Genomic DNA, 19,471 nt, shown 5'->3' with positions numbered 1-19,471 from the left:
GCTTTGTACTGTGTTAATCAACAGCATCCACACTAGTGGACTTTGTGTGCTGTGATAATAGAATTTTTGCTACTGTTTTTTTTTTCCCTCTTTTTGATACTTTGCTGCCTTGCCAGCGCCTTAGGAAGAACTGCATAAAATGAATGTAATTTGTTTGACTCACTTGAGCTGGGACTTGCCCTAAGTGTATTCCAATTGCAAATGCTCATACCAAAGACAGTCCTTAGCTGTATCTGGATGTGGCTTGTCATTAATTAGGAGCAAACTGCCCAAGAGTGATGCTGAGTGTGTGTTTCCATGTTTCCTTTGGAGGCAGGTGGTTTTCCTCCTCTGAATGGCGACTGCGTGTGTAGCCCTGCTCTAATTTATGGTCAGGCAGTACTGAGGAGGTCCAGGGGATAATTACTAGAGAATGTTCAAGTCTTGGTGTAATGTTCCTGCCATTGGACAGGTTTAAGTGTTTCAGAGTTTTGATGTCTGACTCCACAGGGTGTTTTCAGTCAGAGCGTGACATCTGGTTTTTCTCTTTGTGTGTGAGGATGGCTGAGAGCTAAACAAAAATGGGTCTGGTGTTGGAGGCACAGTCTAAACACAGATAAACTGTTTTTGTATTTGACCTCACTTTTTATAAAGAAACATCTTGTTCAACTTCTGTACTTTGTCCAAGGCTAATGTCTTTTTAAAAATGAAGTTTTAACTGTTCTGTTGTTTTACTGTATACATTTGTTACTGTAGATCTCAAGTCAGTTATTCATCTGTTGCTGTTCATGGTCAAATTCATTAAATGCTGCTGACTGTATTTATGCAAATGCTCTATCATAGCTCATTATTTTAAGTCATTTTGCTTGGATTTTGATTAGTGTTGTGTGGGAGATGTTGTGCATTATGTAACTGTTAAACTGCTTACCCTTGTTTGCCCAAATGGTGTTGGTTTCTAAGCACTTGGTCATATTTAGTCCATCCTAATGTGTAGTAACATCTCATGTCTCATCTGGACAGTCGTTCACTTTTAATTTAGCTTAAAACAAAAAAAGCAGCCCTGACAAAGAAAGAGAACTGAACAGCAGGCTGCTGCTCCTGGGTTTTATAGGTTATTTTCAGCAGTTAAGATTTTCCTAGCTTTTAGTCACAAAGTTAATAGAGCTAGATGGAGTTTGACCCATTTGAGATGAGTAATGAATAAAATGCAAACTTGCACTGTTCAAGTTACACAAGAGGGTTAATTGTAGCAGCTAAGAGCACAGAAATGCTTTAAGAGATAAATATTTGAATAAAAAGAAGACAGCAGAAAGAGAAAATGTACCATTCTCAAATATCTGTCAATTCTATAATGAGTTTCCAGCTTTTGCAGAAGCATCTGTTTACATTAAGTTGTAGATCTAATCATAAAGTTCATTGTCAATCATTTATTTCAAATGTCTCCAAAGATCAGAAACCTCCCAGATGTTTTCCTCCTTAGTGCGTGGAGCATTAGCAGAATTGGACATCCTCTTGCCTTAAAGCTGCATATAAATTCTTTTGCTTATGAAAAGTCAGCAGTTGGGTTGGAAGTGTGAATAGAATATTGAAAAGAAAGCTGAAGTAAAATCAGCGTAATTTTTCTGAATACCATAAATACCTAATAAAGTAGATTTAAGACGCTTTGAAATGAGATACGAATCTATAAAGCAGAATGAAAACAATTTTTTATTAATTTTATGTAAATGAAATCCATCTGAATTCACCCAATGAACAGATTTCTGAATGTGTTCAGAAGTTAATTCTTACTTTCCTGCTTTTTTTGGTTAAGAGAACTGTGTTTCTTGCATTGTGTTTCTTAGTGAGAGCTGAAGTCTCCTGGATTTTAATTCATTCCTCACTTACAAAATGAAAAGTTTTAGGTATTGAGGCAGGTCATAGCTAAAAATCTACAGTAAGGAGTATTTTTGGTGATCTGGACAATCAAAACTGAAGAAAGTGTTAGAAATCACTTTATGAGCTAGATTGTAAATAGTTACTCAGTTCCAACAAAAACATTTTCAGGGTTTTTTTCTCATGCACCATTAATGCTGTATTTTATATACTGTGTTGTGATATGCATGGGAGTGATTGGGTGTTTAATGGAAGTCAGATTTGTGCCAGGCTTACCTGGATGATGCTTCTCTTGAGACAGCAGCCTTGTCCCTGGTGTTGGAGGGAGCAGAGGAGCAGCTCCAGAGAGCCAGAGGTGTGTTTTGGATCCGTGTGTGTTTTGGAGCAGTGCTCTTGCTGCCATGAGGATGGGAGGATGATGCAGTTGGACAGAAACCTCTAAATCCTGCTTTTACAGTTTGGTGAGAAGGGTTTCTGCCTTCTGTGGCTGCTGCAGTTTGGGTCCAGTTCCTGCAAACAGCCAGCTGGTGTTCTTCAAGGAAATCAACATTTCCCAAGTAAAACCCCCATCTCACAGAGCAGCTTGTGGAAAATTATTTCACTGTGCTTTTGCTGAGATGACAGAGTGTTTTCCCCTTTCTGCTGCTCTGTTTGGGACTGAATTGTTGCCTTTTTAAAGAACTGTCCTGAGAACCGAAGCAAACTCTGCTTGCTTATTAAATTTCTTGCTTCAGTGTGTTCAAGCTAATGAAGAAAATACTCAGCAGTAATCTTTCCATTCTTTATTAAAATACATTGATGCTACTGCAAAGCTTCCAGATTCAGTGCTGATCTGATCTGTTTGTTCCATTGACGAGGTCAGGGTTCTTAATTTTATTAAAATTAATTTGCGGAGATGACAATAGAGCTTATTGTTAGTTCCCATCAAACTACAGAAGCCCAAGTTCAATCTTTCTGCTTTTAATATACCTATCTGTGGAGGCTTATACTGAATTATTGAGAAGGAAGAGCAAATAGCTGAAGGTAGAGTAAGTTTGGTAAGGTAAGAGAAGATGGTCAGTTAATGTGCACTTTGGAAAATTAGGCTAGGATTTGTGAAAGGTTTTACTTTCTATACTCCTGAAGTGCTGAGTTAAGAGATTCTACATTTGGTTATAGAGATCCCTTTCTTTCAGAAAAAAGTACTTCTACTTACTGTGTTCATCTGAAAAGTTGCTTTAGTGTTTTTAAAATGAAGAAACCAGCCTGCCTTTCTTTTTGGAGCAGCTTATGAGAGGCAGCTGCATGGGGGGAAGAAGGGTGGTTCTTGATTTGTCTTCCAGAAGCTAGCTCCTTGAGCTCCCTTTTTCCCTGTAAATATAAAAGCAGTTTTATTTGAAAATCTGTGGACATGAACAAAATGAATTTGAGGTGGGAACACAGATGTAGTTGGTGGAATTACGTAAGGTTTCAGCCAGCACAGATGCCAGCACCATCCCAGCTAAAATCCGTAGTGTAGACTGGTCTAAATCAGCATCTGGCTTGTTTACAGGGGGGGCTTGATCATTTAATGAAGTGGAGCTCCATATTGTTCCTTGTTTGAGCCAAGGGAGAAACAACTTCTGGACACAGTGAATAATTAAATTGAGGGGAGTGTAATATATCCTGTCCTAAAAGTGGTATTTGAGAACTTTATTGTTTCTTCCCGATTTCTGCGAGCTGTTTCGTGTTTTCCTGTGCACCTAAAAAGAAGAATTTTGTTAAAAAATTCTAGTTATTCTAGGTCACCTTTTACAACTGACTTTATATAGTAAAAAAGTGATCTGATAAGGATTTTTTTTTTTTTGTTTGTTCCTTATTTATCAGAACTTAACATATTTTCTTCACTGTATTGAGTTACTCTACAAGTGTGTTCAGAAGATACTCAGCACACTGTCTAAACTGATCAACTGGAATTTGTTTGAAGTTTTGTGGGTTTTAATTTCTTGTCTGCTCATGCATTTTGGACATAAAGGCATGCACCTGCACTTCACAGTCACTGTGTTGCTATTTCTCTGTCAGAGGAGGCGCTCCATGATTCAGCTTCTCCTCTGTGAGGAATCCAAAATAACAAGTTGACTTGAAAACAAAGTCAAAGAAGTAATTGGGAAAAAATGTAATAAACATCAAACTGCTGTGGCTGGATGGTGATGCTGTATCACCAGTAAATCATGGAATCACAGAATGGTCTGGGTTGGAAGAGACCTTAAAGCTCATCTTGTTCCAATCCCCTGCCATGGGCAGGGACACCTTCCACTATCCTGGTTGATCCAAGCTCCTTGGCCTCTTCCAGAGATCCAGGGGAAGCCACAGCTTCTCTGGGCAATCTGTGCCAGGGCTTCCCCACCCTCAGAGGGAACAATTTCTTCCTAATGCCTAATCTAAACCTACTCCCTTTCAGTGTGAAGCCATTTCCCCTTGTCCTGTCACTGCAGTTCTTGATGTAAACAAAATTGGATGGGTCTGGTGTCTCTGACCTCCAGCTCTGCTCCCACCAGACCCATCCATGGGTAGCTACTGTGGTGGGTAGAATTGGAGGTCAGTTCAAGTAAAAAACAGTAAAAAAAAACCAACCCAATGCTGAATTTCCTCACAGTACTTGGTGTTGGCAGAGCTGTCAAGGAAGAGAAATTGCGTTGCTCTATTGAACCTTTTTATATTCTTTACTTCATAATAACCCGAGGCCTTGTGTTCAGAGGTGGTGAGCTCATATCTCAGGGGCTTTCAAAGCTGCAGATACTCAGCCTCTCTAAGAATTATGTCTGAGAGCATCTGCTTTTTAAGGGGCACAGAAGATAATTGCAGCTAAAAAGCTGATCTTGTGATATGTATGAAAGCTTTCCTGTAACGTGGGATGTCCTGAGCTATTTAGTTCCCTAAGTAGTATCTCAGTACTTGTTTGGATTGTTTTTGCAGCCAGCTGCTTTCCAACTTGAACTGCAATCTCCTTTCCCAGTCTTAATATCACTAAAACAGATGATTTCTTGTTTTCATGCCCCATCCCAAATGTGGGTTGGGATTTGTCTGCAGTGGGAACTGCTTTGTTTAAGGCCTTACAAACTAGGGCAGGGAAGAAACCATGTACAGGTACAGGTTCCCATCACACACTGTTTATGGATTTGATGGGAAGCATCACCTACTCCAGCCATACCAACTTCTGCTCTGGTAGGAATTATTCTCAAGTATTGGAGTATTGGAACAGCCACTTTTGGTGGTCCTTGGTGGCACAGTCTGTTGGTGGCAGTGGGCAGGTGCACAGGCAGTGTGCTTCTGCCTTCTCTGTTCTGAAAACCCTGTTCAACTCTCCTGTGTTTCTAACTACAACACATTAATTCCTAAAAAAACTCTACTGTTTCTAGAGAGAAGAAGCTTATTAAGAAAGTAATTAAAAGCCTTATTTTGGGAATTGGGGGAAAAGCTTTGACCAAATGGAATAGATAAACCTAGCATCTAGTGTACTCATATAGGAGGTGTTTTGGCAAAGTAGAGAAACATTTTTTTTTCCTTAAAATTCCCAAAAAGTCTGCTTTGCAAAGTCACCTTTAGTAAAATCAAATTAACTTTATATTCTCCTGTATACATGTATGCATTTTTCACTTACTTTGTCACAGTTATGGGGTGCTTGATATGATCCAGCTCCTTTTTTCTCCATTATAAATGGGCATGGACATCTGTCAGGAATGGTGGAGCGGAAGCAGCAGGAAATCTGATTGCCTTTTCAGCACATTCCTCAGTCTGACACAGTTTTATAATATAGAGGTGGGAGTGAAGTTCTCTGCAGGCTGTTCAAACCAGTACTGTGGAACCTGAGCTTTAAGAGAGAGCTTTCTGTGTTCCTGATTGCTCCTCTGCTTTCATGCAGCATAAATATGGATTGCTATGGAAAAGGATAGTGCTGCCCTCTCCTCTGTCCCGGCCATGCGATAGCCCCTCATTCATGCAGCCACCTGATCTGCTGAATAGATCACTTGAGCTCTTGGAAAAATCCCTCGTTCTGTGCCAGAGTCCTCAGGAGGAGATAGTAGGAATAAGGCTGACAAATTTAAGTAGAACTTTGAGCTATGCCTTGGTAGAGCAAGGTGTGTGTGAAGGTATTTCAGTGAAGAATGTACTAACTTGTAAAACATTGCCTAACTGGGGAACAGGTATTAACTAATTTTTGGGTTGATGTGTCGGGTTTTGAGTTTAATCCTATTGTGCAGCTTGTGAGTTTTAGTTTCCTAGGCTTTGGATGGTTTTGTTAGCTGAGAGGGTTGTAATATGATAAATAAGAAGTGTTGGTCAAGTGATGTGGCAGGTTTGTATTTAATCAGTTTTGCATTCTTTGTTTTGCATTCAACAAAGTGAAACCAGCACTTTGTTGAGTTTTACATGCTGGATAACTATTCCTGGGTAAGGGAGGAAATGCTGTGTATGTTTGTCTGTTTGTCCTTTATCTATCTGCCTCAGCCTTTCCCTCTATTATGCTTTCTACACAAAGCTTTTTCTGCCTTCCCAATCCAAAGTTTCAGATTGCAGCAAGAGTGTTTGTGGATGTTTTGGTGTGAACTTGTTGCTTAGATTTACTTTATTTACTTCAGCAGATTGACCATTTATGTGGCCACCGGTTTTTTATAAATACTGGTTTATTTTAACCAGTCTCTCGTGGCCTCAGCAGGTCATGACTGGGTTTAACCAAGTAAATTTGGATTAGAATAGGTGTGGCATTTAATAATTAACTTTCTGGTTACTCAGGTCCAGTAGGAAGCCTATAATGAGTCTATTTTCATTTTGTTTACAGGAATAGTTATCTGCTTACGCTCATCCTTCATATTCGGCAATCTGAAGAAAAGATCTGAGCCAGCATGAAGACAGAATCCCCTCTTCATTAGAGAAAAAGTGAGTTGAAATCTGAATTTGTTGCATGAAAATACTGTCTTAGCCTGGCAACACACACAGCTTGTGCATGCTTTCAGGTGGCATTTTCACTTTGTAACACTACTGATATGGGTGATGTCCAGTCAAGACCTAGTTTTGGTTAAGCACATTTCTAAAATTTTCAAATTGTAAGTATTTTACATGAATTCCAACACACTCCTTTTCTGGAAGAACTGCTTACTCACTGTGTAACTGCCCACCAGATACACACCTTCCTTCCAAATCATCTAAGGTCTATTGCAGGACCTGGACTTTGTGTTCCTTTTCTTGTACTGCTGTATTCATATTGAATTTTATTTTAAGAATTTAATATTTATAACTTGTTTCTGTAGCTGTACTGGTCTCTTCTCCAGTATTCTCAGTGCTTAATGCGTATTCTGAATTTGTTTGGAAGTCTCTGTGCAAGTTTGAAGAGTTTCAGAAATGCAGGACTGAGCTTTTTTCTCATTTTTGCACTAGTAAATCCTGAATTCTGCATGTAAAATGCCAGTCTGTCAAGTCTTACCCTTTTCATAGTGATTTTACTCCCCTTAGATGTAATAATATCAAATAAAAAGGACTGCCCATTTGCCCAGCCTGATTTTAATACCCACTGGGTTAAATCTCCTTTGTTTGTTGTTTTGAGCAGCTCCTTTGCTGGCACTGTGTACTGATGGTGTGTTCTGACCCCTCAGCTTTCTGCCCGCCGCAGTTCATTTCAAGGAGTGCACGATGACAGAGCGTGGAATTAAATGGGCCTGTGAGTATTGTACATATGAGAATTGGCCTTCTGCAATCAAGTGCACCATGTGTCGTGCCCAGAGACCCAGTGGAACAATTATCACAGAAGATCCTTTCAAAAGTGGTTCCAGTGATATCGGGAGGGACTGGGATCCTACGAGCACTGAAGGAGGGAGCAGTCCTTTGATATGCCCGGATTCCAGTGCAAGACCAAGGGTTAAATCATCCTACAGTATGGAAAGTGCAAATAAATGGTCGTGCCACATGTGCACGTACTTGAACTGGCCAAGAGCTATAAGGTGTACCCAGTGCTTGTCTCAGCGCAGGACCAGGAGTCCCACGGAGTCTCCTCAGTCTTCAGGCTCCGGGTCCAGACCGGTCCCTTTTTCTGTGGATCCGTGTGAGGAATACAATGACAGAAATAAACTAAACATAAGGGCTCAGCACTGGACTTGTTCTGTTTGTACATATGAAAACTGGGCCAAGGCCAGGAAATGTGTTGTGTGTGATCACCCCAGACCCAACAACATTGAAGCAATAGAACTGGCAGATACAGAAGAGGCTTCTTCCATCATAAATGAGCAAGACAGGGCTCGGTGGAGAGGCAGCTGTAGTAGTGGTAATAGCCAAAGAAGATCTCCACCAACAACCAAACGTGAATCTGATGTGAAAATGGACTTCCAAAGAATTGAATTGGCTGGAGCTGTTGGCAGCAAGGAGGAGCTTGAAGTTGACTTCAAAAAACTAAAGCAAATAAAAAACAGAATGAAAAAGACTGACTGGCTGTTCCTAAATGCTTGTGTGGGTAAGTTGTTTACTGTTACCTTCTGCTCTTGTGCTGGTGGTTAAGTATTTTGGGAGAATGAAGAATTAAAACAGAAACTTGGCATTTGATTTCAAACCAGCTTTTTTTATCTCTGCATTTCCATTTAAAAAAGTGAGCCAAATGTAGAGGTTCCTGAAATAGCACCTGCTAAGAGAGGCTGTGAAGTTCATCCATAATCTGAACAGGGTTAGACATGTCTCTCAAGTGTACTTGGACTTTTTTGACCTTTTGTAGAAATGGATATTCTTGTAACCAAATCCTGTTGTTCCATATAATTGTCAAAAGGTGGAAAAATTACAAAGCAGATCAACAGAATGTGAGTGCATATAGTACTGTAAAAAATGCCATTACTGGGTAATTAAAATTACTCTTCTTTTTGCTATGGCAAGACATACTCTGTAAAGTCAGCAGCTGCAGCTTGGGAGTATTTGTAAACAGTGTAGAGATTGCAACAGTACAAGATGCTCTGTCAGATGTTAAAAATAACACCAAAATATGTAGCTCCAAGAAACTGCATGTGTAATACTGACCTTGAAAGTAATAATGTTGTATTAATACACATACTGTGTTGTAAATGTTTACAGGCTTTCTGAAAGTATTTTTGTAGTCGGCTGCTTCAAAAAAACGTTCAAATACCAATTTTGTTTTGTATTTTAGTGCTCTCCTAAGGAAATACTGGATAATTCTCGCAGTGCTGTTAAAGAACAGAGCCATGTGAGAGCAGGGTTTTCTTCAGTTATTGACCTTGTGAGTTAATTTCTGTGCTGTAGCTTCCCAGAAGCAGATATCGTGTGCCCCAGCATACGAGCAGGTTCAACACTTGAAATATGCAACTATTTTTAGAGTAAAACACTTCATTTGAAACTCTGGCTCTGCTAGTATGTCTCATGCTGTTCCTTAATGTTTCACAAAGTCACTTCGTGGTTGTAATCAAAAACCTAATTAGTGGAGCTGCTTTGTTTAACATATTTGATCAGGTGTAAATGATTTTGTGGGTATGCTGTGTTTGGTTTCTCTGAGCTAATAAATATTCCAGTTTATTTTTGTGTTGTGTGAATAGTGTGCATAGACATGCACGCTTCCTTTTGGAAAGAGATGCCTCAGTATTTCCTGATACCTCCAGTTCTTTATAAGCTTTTTTCCTTCTGAAATGAAGCAGCTGAAATTCTGTGTGGTATTTTTTGAGTTTCTGAGTACCAACAATCAGTTGTTGGAGGTTGTTCCTATGCCTTACATGGGTATTTATCTTGTATTCTGATAGTAATTGTATTTAATATTAGGCTATTTTTTTCCTTTGGTTTTCAAAAGTGATTTTTTTTTTCACTTTTCTAATGTTACTTGAAATATTTCACACTTTCTGATTTAACCTGTGTGGGAAGGGCTGTATTTATATTTAAGAACGTGGGTTTGCAAGTATTTAATGTTGCTTGTGACGATATAGTTGTACATAAAACCCAAAACCATGTTCATACAAGTTTTGTAATGCAATAGTGCTTTGGTCTGAAGGGATCTTGGTGAGAAAGGCAGAATGCAGGTGGAGTTGTGTGCTGATTGTTACTACTGAAAGCTTTCATGGATTTATTTCTCTAACTTAAACACCTGTTGTACTCCTGGGGAAGAGGAATGATGGAGGCAATGGAACTAGCAAACAAAGCTGTTAATTATCTGTCCTTCATCTCAGAATTTAGTTTTGCATGTTACAGATACCATTTTTTTCCCCCAAAATTACTCTTTGTAATAGGAATAACCTTAGGAAGATTGATGGAGGTTGCATGGATTCTCTTGTGCTTGTTTCTGGTTGTTGTATTGTGTATCTGTGCTAGAAAAGTACATCAGTTTAGCCAGCAATAATTAAAGCAATAAGCTAAATTTCTGCTGGTGGTCTTAGTGTGACATCCTTAAACCAATTTAACTGTCAATTGAATATCTTTGCCCAAAGAATCTGTTTTTATCATTAAAACCAAGTGGGTCGCTGTGACTTAGTGAGTTGTTTTTGCCAGCTGGAGCTCTTGTAAGTTTAAGCTGAGCTGAACACTTGTCAGTCCTTAGCCAAGCAAAATTATAAAATAGGACAAGTTCATGTTAAATGCCAAGAAAATTTGTGAACACTGATGGACCAAGAGTTTGTGTGTTACCCTGCTCCATCTGACAGATGGTGCCTTGTTAGGATTTGGGAACTTCAGACTGAAACTTTCAAGTTTAAGCTCAATCAGTTGTGGAGAGTCCATTTGCTTTGAATCCATCTTTTGTAGGAGAGATGTTAAAAAGTTAACTTTTAAAGTTAACCCTGAAGTTAAAAATAAAGATTAAAGGAGTATGAGGAACTCTTGGTAGAGTGGTTATTTTTTTTTCTCTTAGAAGATACTATCTGTCAGAAGGTAGCAAGGAAAATGATACTTTAGGACAGCTGTTTGGTTGAACTCCCTCTTCACATCCCAACTCCAGTACAAAATTCTTTTTACTAATTTTTAAATTTAATGTCAAGTTTCATTAAAAAACACGTATCATACTATTCTTTTCCACATCTGTTCTTTTTAGCTGATACATTAAGAGAGATGTCTATGAAGTAGATCTAAGGTGGTGTGTGTGTGTTTGTATTCTTGTGTGTTTGTAATTTTTTTCTTTGTTCTGTTGGAGGTATCCATTAATGCTTTTCCCACCTCAGTAAGTAAACATGTCATCAAGGCTTCTATTCCTTGCAAATCCAGGCTGGACGAAATGTGATGAGTGCAACTCTTGCCTTTCAGCATGAATAGTTTCCTTGATGGAGGGTATTCCTTCCAAATCAGAAGGATTAGTGGTATTCCCCCATTCAAACTCTGCCAGCAAATGTACTTGAATGTTGCTTTTTTTATTGACTTGCTTTTTTCAGAGTGAATGTATCTGTTGGGTGATTCTTTCTCAGAAAGGTGAGATTTTTAAACTGATTCCTGAGGTTAAAATATATCAAAATCCTAGCAGAAGCTGGAGTAAGTGTGTCTTGATAACCTGGCTTCCTCCAAATGCCAGCTTAAATTACAAAGAGGAATTACAAATGGTTTCTGCAGTGACAGCAATGTTTTCTTCCATAGTGGCCTAGAACAAGATTAATGTTAAGTCCAAGGTGACTCATTTCTTAGGGGAGGGAACTGATGTATACTTAAATTAAACTTTATTATCTTTTCTATAACTCATGATACCTATGGCAGAGACTGTCAGGCAGTCCTGGTGGCCTATGGGACTTAAGGAATGTGATGTGCAACAATCAAGAGTTGCTGTGGGGCCTGGTGAATCTGGTTCCAGCTGGCTGTGGATTTAAGGAGTACAAATGGATGGGGATGGTTGTGCCTATAAAACCTCTCTGGCATCCAGAGTTTGCTTGGGTGTTACCCTGGAGCTTCACATCTCCTGGCACTTCAGGGCTGCATTGGACGGTGATGCTGGCAGAGTGTATTTGCTGCAGGGCACTGCTGGGGATTCTTGAGTTGTGAGTGCAACTCCTGAGCTTGAATTGCTAGATAGAAGGTAAACTGCATTTCTTCTCCTTTTCCTTTCTTCTTCACCTGTTTATCACCTGCTGAAAGAGTGTGTTCTTTTGGTTCAGGTCAGTAAAGTGGGTATTGCTGTCACGGGCCAGAGCTTCTTGTGGTGATGCTACCTCCCAAATCAAGTAGGCACATGTTCTTTTTAGCTCTGTGAAAGAAACGGCTAAGAGTATGTTTCTTAAACAAAACCAAAATATTTAGAGCAATCTGTGATGAATCTTGTTTTACAGTACATCCTTAAAAGGACTGTAAGTTCATTCCTTGTATTCTTACATATGTCTGCTTAGTTTTTCCTTTGTCAACTGCTTTATCTCTCCTACAGGGTTTTTTAATGCCATTAGTTTTTTGAATTAGTGCCAAATATGTTACCCAGACCTTCAGAAACCCTGTGGGCAAGGAGAGTCTCCCTGTCCAGACATGGGTATGGAGTTGGCTGGGCTGTGTCCCACGCTGCCCTGCAGCTCCAGGAGACACAGAGGCACCTCCTGCTCTGTGTCCTGCAGAGCCTCTGGCTCTTCTCTGGGTATTTATAAAGCCTGAAGGAACTGACATAAACGAGGTGCTTTCAGCTGGCACTGCCACCCAGAGTTGTCCCAGGTGCCCCTTTCTGTCCTCCTGGGTATTTGAAAATGAAGCAGGATTAGGGGATGTTTTTGTGGGGGGTTTCATTTTGTTTTGCTGGTGTAGTAAGTTCAGACTGGCTTCCTCTTCACATCCAGGGTACAGCTGAACCTTGTTGGTTCTGTTTATCTTGTGTTGTGGGAGTGGGAAGTGTACAGGTGGCAACAAAGCTGCTGGAAGCCAGGAGAGGTCATGCACCTTTCCTTGCTGGTGTCAGTCTGGGCTGGAACAGTTTAGGGAAGTGCAGCATGGATTACTCAGTGCCAGGTGATGCCCTGCCACGCTGGCTGTGCCTGGGGATGGCAGATGGTGCCTGTGGGGATGGTTGGGAGGGGAATAGTCCCTGGTGTGAGTGGTACAGCCTGACCTCCTTCCCTGTTCCCCTGGGACAGTGGGAAGTGTGACTTGGCTGCTGTGCCAGGTAGCAGTGATGTAAGCTCACAACTCTCACCTGGCTGGGAGAGCTCTGTGTATTGTCATCTGTGCCTTGTACATCTGTCCTGTCATAAATGCTTTACATTTGTGTGTTTGTATCTTTGAGACTGAGGAAAACTCTGCCTGCTGTACTTCTTGTCAGAAAATCATAACTCCTGAAACACCCTTTTACTTTTCTTAAACACTGATATTTTATGCTTAAAATAATTGAATAAACTATCAAGTTAGAACCAGTTATTTCATTTTTCCTTAGAAGCACTGATGGTTAACTTTTAATTATTACCTTTAATGATTTTCCATTGTCCAGCCTCCCTTTAGGGTACAACCCTGCAAGCAACAAGGGGTGAGGATGCCTCTGACAGATTGGAGAAGGATAAGGACATCTTTAAACAATTGTTCATACATCTGTACTTTTTTGTCTTGTAGTGATATGTTCACAATCTACTACATTAATTGTATGTAGGGAGAAGAGCAAAGAATAGTAGTCATCCTCCCATGCATTGGATGGATTCAGGTTTAAGGCACATGTCATCTTAGAAGTATTTACTTCCTTTATTTAGCTGATGCAAGTGCTGAGCTTGAAGAATCAAAATATACAGAATAATTTAATATACAGAAATTAATGTCTCAGTGTCATTACCTGGATAGTGATCTACTGTTGACTGTGTGCTAATACTGAAAAGGGGTATCAAAAAACAGAAGGAACAGAAGGGTGTGTTAGAGGCCCATAAAGGTTTTTCAGACAACCTCTCTTTTTTATCAATTGATGTGTCATATTTGCTTGCAAAGCAGTCCTTCCTTCAGGAGAAATTCTTCCCTGGCTGAAATTGTGAGTCACTTATTTTCAATAAAACTTCATTTATGGCCACGTGATGTGCCCCTGGTGAAGAGCTGGAAGAGCTTGATGGCTGACTCAGCTCCAGAGAATGCCACAGGTCCTCAGCAGTCTGTGTTAAAGGAGCAGAAATTCTTAACAGGTGTCAGAATTAGGTTTTAGTGGGTCAGTTGATCAGCCTCTCACTTGCTGGCACTTAAACCAATCTTAGGATTAGTCCTTAGAAGAGTAAATGAGAGCATATGTATGACAGACCACTTGCAGTTGTACCTGTGACAGAAGGGAAGCAGCACAGGGCTCTGTCTCAGATCTGTTTTATGTTGCAGCAGGATCTGTCTTGACTTCTGACTTCTAAAATGTGTAACTTGGTTGTTTGAGAAATTTGCCTTCTCTTGCCAAGCAGTTCAAGGCACTGTCCCACGCAGGAGGCACAATGACCTCCTTAAGATGAAGTGTTTCCTTTTGCAGTCTGCTCAGATGGGAGAACACGGTTATTGCAGGAATTGCTGCCTCCTGGAATCCCAGAAATCCCTAATCCTCAGGTTGTTCTTTGGGTAGTCAAAACTGCATCAGTCTGCTTTTAACAATTTGCCTACTTCATTTGCAGCTTGTGCCAGCCAGTGCTCCACAACTATCGGAAAAATACTGAAGTAAATAAAGGCTGTGCTGTTGTATTTTCCTTGGGAACTTTGCTATCTGCCTGTTCTGAAGCCACTGGAACTGTGAAGTTAGGGAAAACAGGACTTGGTTTTCTAGAAACGCTTGTAAGCCTATCCTGCATATTTTCCAAGTTTATATAACTGCACTAAACCCCATAAATATTTACATGTTCTAAAGAATAAATGTAATAGCACCTTAAGCTGAAATAGTTTGGTTTTAGCGGCTAATTCTGCTTTATTTAATATGAGGGTAAAATTGACATTTAACAAAGAAGGAAGTTGTAAAAGTTGTAGTAGTATCAAGATGGCAAAAGTTGTAATTGGGTGATTAATATTTTTTTAAAATTTAGTCTTTTAAAATACCCTTCTTAATTTCTGTCATCTAATATATACTAAGATTGCAAATGTCTAAGCTGTGCTGTTTGAAAGAGGCAGGGCTTTACTAGAAGAAGAAAAAAAACCTTGGCTCTTGATGCTGTGAAAGTCTTCCAATAAGAGGAAATGTCTGAATTGCAAAATGGGAGCACAGTTGAACCTGTAAATGCAGAATTTGGACTGCACTTGTATTTTCTCATGGCTTGGGTGCAGCACTTGGCTTTCTGTCCTCTCCCTTAGGGCTATAGTCAGGGATTTTACATGAGGCCAAGCAGAATTTTTTAGGGGGCACAAAAGACTGGTGTATTTAGGGCGACAGCAAAGGGACATTTCTGGAGTCCACTTTAAAGGAAAGCTGTGGTTGTGTGGATCAGGAGCAGGCACTGAGTCACTGGGATGTGTTTGCATTTGTGTCGCTCTTGAAGCCAATCAGGGCCGTGCCCTCACAAGGGTTTGAGCTCCTGGAGGCTCCTGGGTGTTCTGGGAACAATCTTAAGGCAAATGCCACTCTTCCTTTTGACATTTTACCAGTCTGGGGAATGCTTTGGGTGTCAGTGGGGAATAATCCAACTGGCACAGTGCTGGATCAGGACACGATTCAGAGTCTGCTTGTGTAAGTAATGAGGCACTGCTGTGTTGTGAAATGCAGGGAATTAGAACATCAGTAAATATTTCTGTGATATTTCTCATAAACAGTGGGGGTTTTAAGCTCTATTTAAATAGACTTAATGAATTGGAGGCTCTCGCTCATCCCACAGAAATCAAAGCCTTTGTAGGAATGTTCCTCCTATTGTCAATACAAGCATATTTGGGTCTCATTTTGGCGTGGTGATACTGAATTTCAGAATTGCAGGCATGGTGCATGTAGGCAAATTCACCTCATAGTTTTGGGGCAAGATTTGTATTTTCTGGTTTATATTTCTGATAGTCTGCCTGTTACCACTATATTTTGTGTTCACTGCTGCCTTGGATTGTATGGACTGGTGCTGTAAGCAGGGTGGCAGGTGATGGGACTGTCAGGAATTTCCCCTGTTCTTCTGAAGTGGCAGTAGTGGAATAGATGTTTGGTAGAACAGGTAAAGAAAAATGTTAACTTTTCTTGCTGTGGCTCAGAGCGACCAAAGAGGCTTCTAATGCCCATGGAATATCAGCCCTGTAGTAGTCAGTAGGACTAGACAAACAAAAATTTTCTGATGCCTCCCCCTGCTATAAAGAACAATTTTTATTTGTTTTGATTAAAGAATAGAAGGCGACCAGATACTGTCTGTGCATACAGTCACATCTCTTCATGAGCTGTAGCTGTGCTGGTTTGTGTCATATAGCACACCAACCCTATACCTAAAATACCACTAAAAATACATTTATATATATATATGTATGTATGCATATGTATTTTAAATAAATTCTAGAAAACTTACTCAATTTGCCTGGTTTGGATGCATTAATTGATCTTTAGCTTAAACTTCATCAGCAAAATTTAGAAATGTACTTTTTAACTGACAGCTTATATAACAATTTTAATAATTGTAGGACATGGAGCTTTTAGGAATGTCAAGTATTGGAAGATGTGGGAATAAACTTCCAGAACTGGCAGTGCTGCACAGAACACATGTCACTGGTTTGGATCCTTATTGCAGGTTGAAAAAGGTATTGCCAAACCTCACGTGACCACCTCAGCATCAGCCTTAGACCTCAGATTTTGCTGAGGTTTGATGAAGAGTGGGATGATAACAAGCAGCTGAGGGTGGGGGACTGGTAGAACAATTAAAATGATGAATTTCCCAGTAGTAGGCTGTAGTAAAATGTACTACTTGACAGGCTGGCTGGCTGGAATGTGATTTGGGTCTGATCATCTGTCACCAAAAGATCGTTTTAGGGATATTTTTTTTAATTTTGAAATCAATTGTGCATATTTGGATTCTCAGAGTGATTCTCACCTACCAGTCTTGGGTGGTCTTTGGTGTGTTTGTCTTGGGGGATGTGGTGGAAGATGCAGATGTGGTAACAGGAGTCTCTCCTGTGCTAGGAGGAGTGGTTAAAATACAAAAAGGAGTGATGTGACTTTTAGTCTTTTACAAGAACTTTCTCCTAAATTAATGTAATAATAATAAAAAAGGATATAGTAAGATAGCAGAGAACTTGCTCTTCTATCACATTTCTTCTTCTCCAGATTCTTGGGTTTGCCAAAGCTGTGATATAACTTGTATTAAGAGGGCAGGTAATGAGAAATTTGATTTGTTATCTGTGTGCACATACAAATCTGCACACACGCAAAAAAATGTCAGTTTGGAGTATTTGGTTGGAATAATCATTGCAACAGCCATGAGGAATTGCCTAATCAGTGGCAAAAATGTGTTTGCATGGAAATAAAGTTCTACACTTGGCACTTCTGACTCCTACAGAGCAAGAACTAAAATTGAACAGACAAAACTCATCTGGGGAGAATACATGGGCAGGTACTGAACGAGACAGTAGTGCTGGAGTGGAACAGGAATGTCTTCCTTACAGGGGACAGACACAGGAAGCAGAAAACTAAAAAATACTGTCCTGTATGGTTTTCCTTCTGCCCTGGCCTGTGAGGACCTTGGAATGAGTGGGTAGATACTGTATGACTAAAATTCCTAGTTGATTTGTTGTTTTGGAACTTCTCTGCTCCAGACCACTGTTGAATAATCAAATTTATCTGTGGAATCTTGCAGAGCACAGTTGATAACTTTGTAATGTCTTGCACTGATAATCCATTTTCCCCCTGTGTTTCTTCTGAAAGCTTTATAATCTCAGCATTCAAAGTGATACTTTTTGGCTGAGCTAAGAATACTTTTCTAAATCCTGGATTAACCAGCAAGCCAGTGGTTAGTGTGCTTCTCTGCTAGCAGCCATTTCAATTTGTTATGTTGGAGTTTTTTTAATTTTGGTGGGGGATTTTCACTCATTTGGGATGAGGGGTTTGTTTGAGGGGGTGGGAACTGTTGTGTTTTTTTCCTTTTTTTATTTTAAGTCCTGAGTAGGAGTGATTGTCCTGACTAAGTCTGATGACCTTTCCTGTTCATCAGCTTTTGAGTCTTGCTGAGCAAATGAAGTGAAGGATGGAGTTGGGTCTCAATCTCCAGCCTCATGGCCTCCACTCAGCTGCTGACTCTCAGGAGCTGGGAAGGAGGTTGAGCTGCAGAAAATAGGGCCAGGGTTTTCTCATTTGTTATCTGTGCTCATTGCTTGAGCTGCTGCAACAAGGGCTCCTTCTCATGAGTGAGGTTCCATTTGCTTCTCCAGTAAAGATGGCATTAGGGACATTATTCTGTTTCCTCAGCTCAGCACTGCACTGTTCTCTTGTGGACCACATACCTAAAATAGAATATATTTGAAGGAATTTCTAAATTTAGGAAGTCTTATATTGGAACAGATCCTGTTAGCAGCTCCACATCTTACTGATAGTGTATTCTGGTAATTGCAGCTAAGGAATACATTCAGCATGATTGGTCTTGATATGAAGCATGGTACAGAAATCAAAGATTGCCAGGGACTCTAGAAGACATTAGGGTCATTAATTGTTCCTCCTATCTTGCTTTAGAAGGAACACACAGTGTATTTATCTTTATTTCAGTTTTCATAAGAGTATCCCGAGTGAAACTCTCGGGCTCCATTAGCAGCAGAGATGGTGAGCTGAAGAGAAAAAATTATGCTTTCTACCATTTGTACTGTTTGGAAAAAAATAAAACTTCTAGTCCAAAATTCTTTCAATAGATCCTATTTCTATGATCTAGTACTTTGTTTTTTGAGATAAAAGGGAAGATAAAGTAATCAAACTAATCTCTGTACTGTGAAGAAATTACTTTCTCTCTGGTCAATTGAAATGCTTGTGTGTATGTTACTGCTGGTGTTTCATTATGGGTCCACTTCTGAGCTGGCTTTTGATCTCTTACCTTTTCCAGATAGTGTGGGTAAGAGAAATGGTCTGAGAGAGGAGGTAAGTGTAAATATTTTGTAGTCTTCTGCTTAAAATAATTTAAAAATTGGCAAGTTTTTTGCTATGCAGTTGATAATTTTTCTGTTTGGCCTGTAACACAACAGCTACAGGTGAGCTGTTAAACGAGGTGGCTTGTTCCAGAAAAGCTCCCTCACTGTCTAAAATGAACTGTGTGCTGTTTGTCTGTCCTCAGGAGTCGTGGAAGGTGATTTAGCTGCTGTGGAAGCCTACAAGTCGTCCGGAGGGGACATTGCCCGGCAGCTGACTGCGGACGAGGTGCGGCTGCTGAACCGCCCGTCTGCCTTCGACGTGGGCTACACCCTCGTGCACCTGGCCATCCGCTTCCAGAGGCAGGACATGCTGGCCATCCTCCTCACTGAGGTGAGCTCCCCTGGCCCTGCAAGGATGGAGCAGTGCTTTATGTAACTGCACCACTGTGTGCAGCCAGTGGCATGCAGCTTTGATTTGTGCTGGCGTTAGAATATACGTGAATCGCTGCCTTGAGCCTTGGATTTCTTCTCAAGAAGTGAGTTTGCTTTAAGAGACTCTTGTGATGGTCCTGAGGATGTTCCATTTTCTCATTAATGAACAGTCTTGGCACACGTTGTGACCTTACTGGCAGTGGAAGCGAGCTATTGTGAGGCTTCCTGTACTCTGGGTGGGGGAGAGGAAATGCTCTCAAAGCAAAGCACTGACATCAGTGACAGCAGAGTTTGTTCTGAGTTT

At 40.3% G+C, this 19,471-nt stretch overlaps 1 protein-coding gene across 4 annotated transcripts in view; it reads left to right on the top strand.

Annotated features, from left to right (window-relative positions):
* The window catches only part of ZRANB1 (zinc finger RANBP2-type containing 1), a 43,002-nt gene that overhangs the window by 5,248 nt on the left and 18,283 nt on the right, over window positions 1-19,471 (top strand). For all 4 annotated transcript variants that reach the window (XM_086900267.1, XM_023930015.2, XM_086900270.1 and 1 more), the window contains exons 2-4: window positions 6,650-6,747; window positions 7,461-8,311; window positions 18,939-19,126. In XM_086900267.1, the coding sequence (XP_086756393.1) occupies window positions 7,498-8,311; window positions 18,939-19,126 (1,002 nt within the window). In that variant the 5' untranslated portion in view covers window positions 6,650-6,747; window positions 7,461-7,497. The remainder of the gene's footprint in view (window positions 1-6,649; window positions 6,748-7,460; window positions 8,312-18,938; window positions 19,127-19,471) is intronic.

Source organism: Cyanistes caeruleus, chromosome 8 (assembly GCF_971803275.1).
Source record: "Cyanistes caeruleus chromosome 8, bCyaCae1.hap1.1, whole genome shotgun sequence".
NCBI lineage: Eukaryota > Metazoa > Chordata > Aves > Passeriformes > Paridae > Cyanistes > Cyanistes caeruleus.
Note: the sequence above shows the minus strand (reverse complement) of the source record. Positions and strands in the feature narration are given on the sequence as shown.